At 41.4% G+C, this 11,208-nt stretch overlaps 1 protein-coding gene across 1 annotated transcript; it reads right to left on the reverse strand.

Moving 5' to 3' along the window:
* Window positions 1–1,759: 1,759 nt before the first annotated feature.
* LOC109425023 (isopentenyl-diphosphate Delta-isomerase 1) lies at window positions 1,760–10,754 on the reverse strand. Its single transcript, XM_019700214.3, has 3 exons — window positions 10,162–10,754; window positions 9,547–9,693; window positions 1,760–2,315 (listed from the first exon to the last, which is right to left on the reverse strand). Exons 1-3 carry the CDS (start codon window positions 10,438–10,440, stop codon window positions 2,007–2,009), a joined length of 735 nt encoding a protein of 244 aa, XP_019555759.1. The 5' UTR covers window positions 10,441–10,754; the 3' UTR covers window positions 1,760–2,006.
* Window positions 10,755–11,208: the final 454 nt, after the last annotated feature.

Genomic DNA, 11,208 nt, shown 5'->3' on the forward strand with positions numbered 1-11,208 from the left:
TAGATATTTATGTAACGAGTCGCAAAAAGTTGCTTTTTTCAGCACGAGTCGTAAATACGAAGAGTGCTGAAGAAATCGAGTTTCGCTTACAAAATTTTATGCAATGATTCATAATGCAACTCATTTGAGTTGCATAACTCAACATAATAACTCAAATAAGTTGCATTATGAACATTATGCAACTATTTTTCATTATGTAACTCATTTCTGTTGTATAATGATCAGTTCGGAAAAACTGGCCATTATTATACAAAAATGAGTTATATAAAAAAGAAATTATAATACAGAATTGCATTTTTAAGTATTTTTAAGCTTCAATTATTCATATTTCAAATTAATTTTCAAGCAATAATTCTCGGAAGATTCAATTAGTAACTAGAAAAGTGAAGATTATTGGTATGTAACAAAAGTATGTTTTGTTTCTTTTATTAGCTCACGTTTAATAGCAAATAATAGCTAATATTAGATAAATGATACTTTATGTCAATAATTCCCCCATACTACGGTGCCTCGGCGATCAACAGCGAGGCGGTTTTGTGCTTTGGATTCACTTGTTGCGCCGATAGCTGCTTGTTATGAATAACGAAGAGATTTTCGCTTTTCTTCGCGCCACCACAGCACCATCACCAGTGCAGTAGGCAATGCGGCGGTCGTGATGACTCCTCGATCACCCTGCTCAAGGAGGGTGGAACACGACTTAGACATTTGGCCATTTCGTTCGCGATGTAACACCGTGCGCCACCACCACACCGCAATGACGACGCGCGGTGCAACTTTGATAACGACGATCGACGGGAGCCCCAACTTTGAACAGACCCCGAATGCATAATGTGTACCTATACCTTCTGCCTTGCTGTATGTGCGTTTGGTAGGTATGGGAGCAATTTTCACTTCCCAGGTGAAATCACTCCAATGGCTCGAGGGTGGTGTTTGGAATTGTTGTGTGAACCTTTGTTCGAGTGATATATAGTAGGAAGTCGGTGGGTTATGGAAAACGTAAATAAAATTCAAAAATTTACCAGACAAGCTTCGTACTTGCCGAGCTCCATTCCAGACATGTGTCGAGCGCATAATCCTTCGATGCGATGAAATGATCTAACCCTTGTTGGTTATACAGCATTCTTTGCTAATGTTAGCACATTGCGAGTCTTTCCTATTCAATTGTGATGCGTTTCGACCGTATGCGTCTTGGAAAACGGGCCCATCTATACATATACCCATACGCGCCAACTTGTGACGTAGTTGGGGGGGGGGTTGGGCGAGGCCTCTCAAAATCAACCAATTTCGTAAAATTTCGACGCAGTTCTTCTAGTTTAGGCATATTTACGTGAAAACTAGTGTATTGAGCTAAAAAAAGTTGAATTTTATCCAATTTTGGGGAGCTTCGCCCCCCCCAACTACGTCACAAGTTGGCGCCTATGTATATACCACGTGGACAGAAAAATCATGGTTTAACCCAGTGGACAAACGTGGACTTTTCTTCGACCCCTACTTTAGAAAACAACCAGGATCTGGGAAACGCGGCACAAAACCTTTGCGTTGAGTTTCTGGACTTCCGTGGGTCTTGATAATGACAAAGCTATTCCATTTCCTCGAACTCCACGTTCTGCCGAGTCACATGGCATGCTTCAGCATGATCATACTTAGGGCCGATAATGCTTGAACACAGTTTTCCGACAAAACTGATTAGGCTGATTAGGATCGATTTAAATCGAGTGTTTCGACTGCGGATGTCATCTGAATGGAAAGTTCACGCAAGTATGGGATGAAAAATACACTATTTATTCAATTACGATTTAGATCAGTCGTAAAAAGGGTACTAAAGTACATCTGAAAACACCATTTACACTATTTGCATTCAATTATAAAATGATAGAACCTAGATTGTGATGCCCATGGTACAGAAACTTGAGTCAAATATTAATCATATAGGTATGTATTACAATATCTATTGCCCCGTCGATGTGTTTGGTTAACTGCTAACAACCCCCTCCGGGAGGAGCCATTCAAAATCGTTCGATTTCGTTGAGATTCTGGAATTTTTTCAACCGATGTAGATTGTCCCACCACAGTTTCAGCCGATGCGTCAAAATAAGCTGGAACCACGGTGTCAGAGGGGCGTCCAGGCCGGATATCTGCTTGTCCAGTTGGTCCCGCCGGATGTAGCGGATTTCGCTCACTTCACTCTCGTTCGGCTTCAGATCCACGTCCTTCTGAAGGAACAGAATGTAGTCGATTTCGTGCTCACCCCAAACGCCGTCTCCTTTATCGGCGTAGTGGATTCGGGTGAGGAAGTGGAAGTTCTCCGGGCGTGCCTGGGATAGTGAGAGGTATGTGAAATACATGCAATTTATGTGAAGCTTTCTTAATCTACAACAACATTTTTTTAATTCAACGTAGAAAAACATTTTTAAGTTGCAATAATAAATTATCGTTAAAAAATAGCCCTGCCAATTGAACTGTATTCAAAACTCTCCGTTACCGGAGTTACCGGAGTATCGGGAGTTACATCTTTGAACAACCCAGATGTCCCTATTTAAATTACTTGTGGAGTTTCTCCGGGTATTATTTCAGGAATTCCACCAGGAATTGGATTTTTTAAAGAAAATGATCCTGAGTTTTTATGATATCTTGTATCATGATATCATCTTGAAATTCACCCAAGAGTTGATTTTGAGATTCACCAAGATTTTACCAAAGAAAATCGTACAGCAGTTCCTTCGTTTCTTCAGAACTATCTACAGCATAGCTTCCCAACCTTCGTTTCGCGACACCCCAACCACTTGCAGGCACGCTTCGATTGTTTTATGAAAAGCGCAGTGACGACAGACTGGGGAGTCGCGAGAGCCAAGGTTGGGGAACCGTGGATCTACCGGAATTCTTCCAAGATTATTTTTAGAAATATTTCAAGGTATTTTCGCATATGTATTTCTCCAGGAGTTACTTCTAGGGTTACCGTAGAATTTTTTTTCTGGGATCCCTTCAGAAGTTTTTCTAGGATTTCATCAGAAGTTCTATCCAGATATTTTTCCAGGAAATCCTTCTAGGACTCATCCAAAAACTTCTCAATGGGTTTTTTGTAGGATTCCTGCAAGACTGTGGTACTCACCAGAGGTTTCTTCAGGATGTTTGATGTTTATTACTGCCAAGAGATTCTGTCGGATTCTTTCTTTCGTTTTTGGAATTTCTTTAAGACTTCCTCCTCAGAATCCTCCAGAAGTTCATTCTAGGAACCCTCCAGCAGAAGCTCCTTTTGTCAATCCTCCAGACGTATCTTCTGGGAGCCCTTTTGAAGTTCCTTATAGAAAACTCTGGGGAGTTATATCTGGGAGTCCTTCAGAAGTTCCTCCTGAAAATCCCCAAAAAGTTCCTAATGGGAATCGTTTGGAAATTCCCGGATCCGCAGAAGGCACAAGGTGGAATCTCTAGCAGCAGCTTATGAAGAAATTCGAGCATTTATTTCTAGAATAATCGGAAGATGAAATTCCGCATAAAAAATGGAAGAATCTGCAGTTAGTCTAGTGGATAAGGCATTGGATCCCCAATCCGGAGATAGGTTCGATTCCTGTGACGGTTATAGGTCGGCTTGTTTGATCCAAATTTCATATCTAGCATGACGAAACACGTAGTTATTCTCATTGAACTACGGCAAAGCACGATGGTACTGAAATGGGAATTACTATATTCTAGTAGTTGTTATTAATGCGACAAGTTGCAAAATGATGATATTTTCAGCACGAGTTGTGCATTTATCCAACAAGGCTTGCCGAGTGGATCTTAGATCATCAGAGTCTCCTTCCCAATCGGCATCGCTTATCCTTAATTCTTGTAATCCTTCAGATTCGTCCTTTGTGTAAAGGAGCTTTTTCTTCGACATATCCTTCACATCGCAAGCAACACACATGTTATATAAAAGTTACGACAGCGCAAGTTTTGGTTGTATAGAAGTTTATTTTACGTTATTTCAACACAATGTTAGAATTACGTAAAATAAACTTCTATACAACCAAAACTTGCGCTGTCGTAACTCTATTATAACATGTGTGTTGCTTGGGATATACGCTTGATATGATACGCTTGACTACATCCCAGTACTGTCTACCAGGATTGGCAGAAAATTGACGTACGACGTTTACTGTAGTAAATGCAGTGCATGCATACACACTAGACATGTTCCACGCCGGTACCGGAAAGGGCAAGCGGTATTTCTACATTAAGATATAGGGAATCACGCTGGATGTCAAGGATTCGGGTGAAAATTTCAACCCGACTGTTTACCACAAATCAAGAAAGAAGGGATTGATGTCCATGCCACAATTGCCTAGTCTTAAAAAAAAGGAAACGCTCAATGCTTCCTGTGGTATCGTGAGGTCGCCATTCACCTCTCATGGCCCATTCACCGCTCATTTTGGGTCAATCATACAAAAATGGTCAGATGTTAGTAAAGTATCGTAACAAAAGTGACTGTAACATGCTGCCACATTTAAAAACTTTCATTTCACCATGTTTTTATATGGGTGTACCTGAAATCACGTTCTCAAAAAATATTTCTCACACTGCGCTGCAGGGTAACATGGGAACTGTTCAGGGCAAACAGCGGAAAAAATATCAAACAGGTAAAACCCGTTAAAGATTCCATTTTGACAAAACAGGATGAACTGAACGTCATTAATCATCAATACTTTGGTAAATAAAAGTGTTTTTGTTTTAATAAATGAATAGTTTCTGTGATTCAATGAAAAAATAATCTAGTGAGCGGTGAATGGATCCATTATGAGCGGTGAATGGATGCATGAGCGGTAATAGGAGCCAAGAGATTACACATTTGAATTTTCATTTTTTCGACTGTAAACATATTTTACAATACTCTGTAGGGTTTTATTCACCGTCCAATGGTATATTTATTGGTTGTTGATATTTTTCGGTGATTGCTACACACTAACGCCTCGATTTATTACGTTTCGGCTTACTCTTCTTCAGCCATCATCAGATTTGTCTAAATCGATACACTCGCCACTAGAGTAATAGAGCCACACTAGTGGCGAGTGTATCGATTTAGACAAATCTGATGATGGCTGAAGAAGAGTAAGCCGAAACGTAATAAATCGAGGCGTTAGTGTGTAGCAATCACCGAAAAATATCAACAACCAATAAATATATATATATTTTACAATAGTTTTATATTTTTTCTATAATAACAACATAATTGTTGAGTTGTTAACGTAAATTAAAGTGCAATATTTGCGAACGTCGATTTTTAATGTCATATACTTTACGAAAATGCCGTTAAATGAGCGGTGAATGGCGACCTTACGGTAGTTTGGTGACAATAATCATAACTGAGTAGCAGTGTTTGGACGAAAAAGTGATCAGTGAACTACTCGGCAGTTTTTCTTCCCTTCTGTTGGTTATGTTTCAATTACCAAGCGGTGTATGTTCTCTCGTCGAGTCGCATGGTTCACGAAGGAACACAAAGAGGATACTCCGATATAAACAAGCTGCGGCGATGAGCGGGCATCGCTAAGTGTAACACTTACCGATGATCGCTCATCGTTGGCTTGGGGCAACTGTGAATAATCGTTATTTTCATCAGTATTTAATGCGTTTTCGCTTTAAAAACGTGAAATACTATTTAATTTAACTGTATTCATGACGTTGCAGGTTGTGTAGTCACAATAAAAAAAGAATTATGGCAATAAAATATTCTTACCGAATGCATCGCTTTCATTAGCGTCATCGAGCATCTTCTCTCTTAATTGCGCTCTCGTATCGAACCGGGCAAGGGAATGAACAGCATTTCGGGGAGCGTTCCCGAGCATGTTGGTTCATGAAATGTTACAATCGCGAATGTATCACTTGCTGAGCATGGACCATTCAGTGGTTCGCGATAAAAATCCACTCAGTGAGTAGGCCATGCCGTTGGTGAAGATTATTATCATTGGATCTGTCAAGCCGGAGAGTACCACATTGGCGACTCAGACGCGGAAGTTAGGAGAATCAACAAGAAGACCATCTTGAAGAAGCGGATATTCCACTGGAAACACGGTGGCGATCTTCCGGCTACACACCTCGTGAAGATCAACGAAAACAAGGAGGGAAACGGCAAAAGAACAATAGTGTTTTTCCTACTGGTTGAATCTGGATGAACCAGTTGAAGCTTTAGGTAACTATAAGTAGTCTGTTTTTCGACGGATAGCATCTGCTCGGATCAGACATGAGAGAAGTCGAAATATCTCGCCTCGAAAGAGGGAGATGCGGAAACGACCGATGAAAATCCGGCCGTAGACGGCAATAATGTCTCGCCTCAGAGAAGGGGGACGCAAAAGCAACAGCGTCAGTTGACAATTTAAACGGCTAGACCGGGAGGTAGAGAATAAGGTTAACCCTTGAGCGATCGCGCTGTTGTATTTTGTACAACACGTTAAAAAAATCTCGCTCTTCGTACTCAGCATCGGCGTGATACCGACGGTAGTGGTCAACCACGCGAGTTACGGAAGGTAAAACTAGAAGAGGAGAGTATAATGAACAATAGAAAAGTCTAATAAGATATATGTTCACTTATATGATAAAGCAATAGGAATGCTTCTTAAACAGTAAAGATAATTGAATTATTTATATCTTCCAACATACATGATCGACAGATGTAGTTATTTTTTAAAACAAGTTATGATAAATAGTGCCTTTTTGAAAGATTTTGATAAACGAATTGCAAAAACAGTGCAACTAGTTAAACATACTGGAGATAAAAATCCGATTTGAGAGGATAAATCTGTGAAGAAGGCCAAAATTGCATAATTATTTTGACAAAAGGAGATGTGGTAGTTTGGTGGCAATAATCATAACTGAGTAGGCCATGCCGTTGGTGAAGATTATTATCATTCGATCTGTCAAGCCGAAGAGTACCACACTTTCAATGAGCTTTTCGCTCTTTGAAGGAAGCATGACACTAGACAACGGACTAGCATGCAACGCCCAGTGGCACAGCCGGAAAAATACAGGACGACGAAGCTGTTTCAAAATTATGAGATTGTTCCTTTTATATCTACTGGTTTTTATCTGTCGATACAACGTATTATTCAGTGACAAGTAGACCACGTTGCCTGCGTCGTTTTTCTTCAAACAGAGTTTCGTAAATTCGCGGTTGTGCATGTGTTTTTCTTATGTTTCTTATTTTCGTTTAACTCGTTTTACGCGATTTATTTTTGATTTAACGAAAAGTGAAATGACAGGTAGCCATCCGGCAGTTCAAATTTAGTGATCGGGGCGCGAGTGTGGTATCTGGGATCAGATGCCCAGAATGATTCCTCGTTTGCATCGTTTTTTTTATGGAAGGATAAAGAGGACGCGTGTGTGAGTCGTTTCGCGTGTTGTGAAGAAAACACACTTTATGATGTACGGTCGTACGATGCCGGCTAGCAGTAGATGCCGGTTTTGGTTGAATTTATTGCCCGGTAGACATTATTCCCTGGAAATGACGCGTATGTGGGGATGAATTCAATTTTTCGCGGGTGCATCGTTCATAGCCAAACAAGAATCGGTCCGGTGATTGTAGCAATTTCTTCACCAAGACAAAGTCCCTAAAACACCTTCCCTTCCCGTATCCAAACTTTTAGTGATTTCTCGTAGTAACGCAGAGAATTCATCGGTTATTGGCCTAAGCGAGAATCACAAAATCACTTCCTTCCTTTTCCTCAATTGACCTGCATTCGGACGCGGCCGGCGCTGGTATTGCTTATTGAAAAGTATTGGGATATCAGCATTTACACATTTGGTTCTTTGTGTAAGTGAGTCAGTCCGCGAAACTCAGGTTTCTACCAACGATCATTGCAGTCTAAATCCCTGTAACACGGCGTTCAGTTTCTAGTTCCATACGCGGCATGGCTGTTTGAGGACGTACATACAATGCTCTACGGAGCCTGCGAACACCATCCCTTCGCTTGATTGAATCCTTCCAGTTGAACCATGTACAATTCCTCGTCGTCACACACCAAATTTTTCGAAACGCTTCCAGCACAAAAAAAAAATCAGCAAAATAAATTGCTGAATTTCAGCAAAATTTTTGCTGAACTTCAGCACAACGTTGCTGATCAACTGTCAAAATTGCTGGATGGTTCAGCAAGTTAAAAAATACTTGCTGATATTCAGTAAATTCATATTGCTGAATGAAATCAGCACAAAAAAAAATCAGCAAAATTTGCTGAATACCAGCAAACAAAATTTGCAGTGCAAGTTCGCTATGCAAGAAGGCAGTGTAACTAGTAATTTAAATGATAAAGTTCTGCTAAAAGTTCCACATTGTTAGTGAAGTGAAGAAGGCAGTTACCACATCCATCTGGTCCACATCGAAACTTCGCCGCCAACGCCATGGCATAACGAATCGTTGCGTATCGTACCACCGGAGATTCTTCGTAGTGAACGCTGGGTTTCTGCGCACAGCTTTCAACTACCAATCTTGCCTTGTATCGCTGTACGCTTTCATAGGAACCTCCGTTGGATCGTGGATATCCACTTGTTACGAAATGCCTTACGTCCTTTGGGAAGATCGCCCAACATCCATATTCTGGCTCAACGAAGCGATTTATTTGTTCATCGTTTGTATCCACAAGTATCGATCAGGTCGCCGCAAGACCTCGTCATAGATTTGTGGGTTGTCCTCCATAGCACCACCGATGATCGGTGGAAGAGATTTCTGGGAGGAAAGTTCATTAAAGAAAGTGGACATCTGTTCACCAATAGTTTAAAGTTAAAACTAAACAAAAAAAATGTAAATTATTGCTCAGTGTGTAAGAACATTGTCCACTTTGGCAACACACTCAAAGAAAACGGAAAAAAGTGAGAAATTTATAGCGATGGGTCGGATAAGCTTAGCGACTGGCTTTTAATTCTGCACAAATGGTGTTCCAAAAAGTTGGCATTTCGAGAATTGGCATACTAGTACACTTCCAGGACCGCAATTTTTCAACGCTGAGCAGGGGAGAGATGTGCCGCATGATGTAGGGTATATCAGAACTGAAAAAATTGGGAAAAAATTTTTGGTGTGGCAAGCCAATTGTTCATGCGGCTCAAAGAGTTCTTCATATTTCACAACGGGAAAAATCAACGGTGAAAATAACAGAGAGGAATGCATCAAAAAACGACTTGTACCCATCAGCCGAAAACATACGGATCCTTCATTGTTTTGGCCGGATCTGGCATCCACTTATTACGCTTCTTCTACACTAGAGATGCTCAAGAAGGAAAAAATCGATTTCGTCGAAAAATGGCAAAATCCACCAAACTTCCCTTAACTGCGTCCTGTGGAAAGATACTGGACAATAATTAAGCGGCATCTCAAGAAAGATGGAAGAGAAGTAAGCTCTGTTGATTGCTTCAAGAAAATTTAGTCTGCGGCACAACGGGGTCTGCGGGGTTGAGAAGTCCCAAAAAAATGACCACGTGGTTTATGGACAGCCCCTTAATCACTAGCAGAAGCTCGACCAAATCTTGTTCGATTTCGTCAACCAATAAATTTTTAGAAGAATACCAAACGCTTAATAATTTGCTTACCTGACTCAGTGGAATTCCCAGCTCGTAGTTGAGCCTCCGCTGGGCAGCCCGTCTGATTCCCAGTGCATTCAGCTCTTCCCGTTCGCCTTCGATGTCGTGCAGAGGATGACTACAGCATGCATTGGTATAACAATCAGGAAACGTTATCTAAAAGTAAACGACTTCATCAGTTTTTAGTTTTACGCATCTGGCTGTGCTAAAATCTTTGTGTGGCCTTCAAACGTGAGCTTAAGTTCGTATGAATTTGAATAATTTATGCGATTTAGCTATAGGTATAGTGCTTTTGGTCTTCTTGTGTTCGTTACTGTTTTGTTGCCACGCTATTCTTGGGGAAACTAGAATATACAATGAGATGTAACTTTGGTGACATCGTTGGCGAATGACTAGAGAGATACATTTCAATGCCATTCCATCCGGTTTACGATACGATTGTTACCTCACACGAACTATTGCGCGTATTTTGCAAGAGAAAGCGAATCCTACGTCATAATCGCGCGCATCACCTGCAGACACTCCCCCAAAAGCATCTCACTTTCTACCCTAGCTAGACGTCGACGATCCTCTCGATCAAAACTGGTCGCGCATTCCCCACCCATCCAACCCAAACTGGCTCACCTTGTGCGTAGACCTTCGCTGCAGCAGCATTTCGCCCTTGGAATTGAACAGAAACACGCTGAATGCGCGATGCAACCGGATGTTCCCGTTTTCGTCCACCCGATGGCAGTCCCGTTTGGATGCATTTCCCAGCGATTGGTCCTTCTCGTTCACCAGGATGCAGTTCTCCTCCAGGGCCAGTTCCTGGAGTTTGGCAGCGGTGGCCGCACTGGAGTAGCTGACTTTGGCATGCTGAAGCAACGCTCCGGGGAACGCTCGGAAGCGACTTAGGAGAGACATCCTATCGGGTACACACACAACCGCGGACTACAAGCTGAGGGGGGTTGAGAACTGATCCGAACACCGTATCTGCTGCGTTGTACGCTTCAGAGCGACACGGCACGACTCCACTATACAATGGTCCGATCCTTATAATGCTAATTCCACACAAGACAAGCTATCTGCGTCAGCTTTTAGTTATCGCATTCCACACTACGCACTATGCTTGCTTTAAGCAAGTTGTTAAGCGATAGGTTCGATTTCAATATTGGTTTTGGCTGGCTTGTCGTGAGCGAGCGGAGCAGAGAGAACGACTGATTACGAATGAGGATTATTTTCGAATGTTTACCAAGACGACGTCTCGTGCGAGCGACGATTTTCTAATTGGAATTTCAATAACGGTATCGTGCGTGACTGATGGCAGCGGGATTTAATGTTCCGTAACGGTTCATTGCGGCAGTGTGAAGTAGCCTTTAAATTTATCAGGGCATTTTGTTTTAAAGTGAAACATATGAAAAGAGCTTATGAGGAGCATGAAGTTTAACAATGATTTTTCATTAGGGCCAAACTGACAGTATCGATTTTTCTTCAACGATCCTATAACTCTACTGTTTTCCAAAGATTGTTTGTTTAAAAACCGTAGTCTATACTGGCCCGATAGAGGCTTGCAGCAAAAACCTAACCTCATCGAATTCTCATACGATTTGTAAACATTTCACTTATTTTTTTTTTTTTTTTGAGGGCGGACGGCTTTATGGACCGACGCCGGAAAGAAAGAGGAGACAATGA

The sequence above is a fragment of the Aedes albopictus genome, chromosome 3 (genome assembly GCF_035046485.1).
Source record: "Aedes albopictus strain Foshan chromosome 3, AalbF5, whole genome shotgun sequence".
Classification (NCBI taxonomy): Eukaryota; Metazoa; Arthropoda; class Insecta; order Diptera; family Culicidae; genus Aedes; species Aedes albopictus.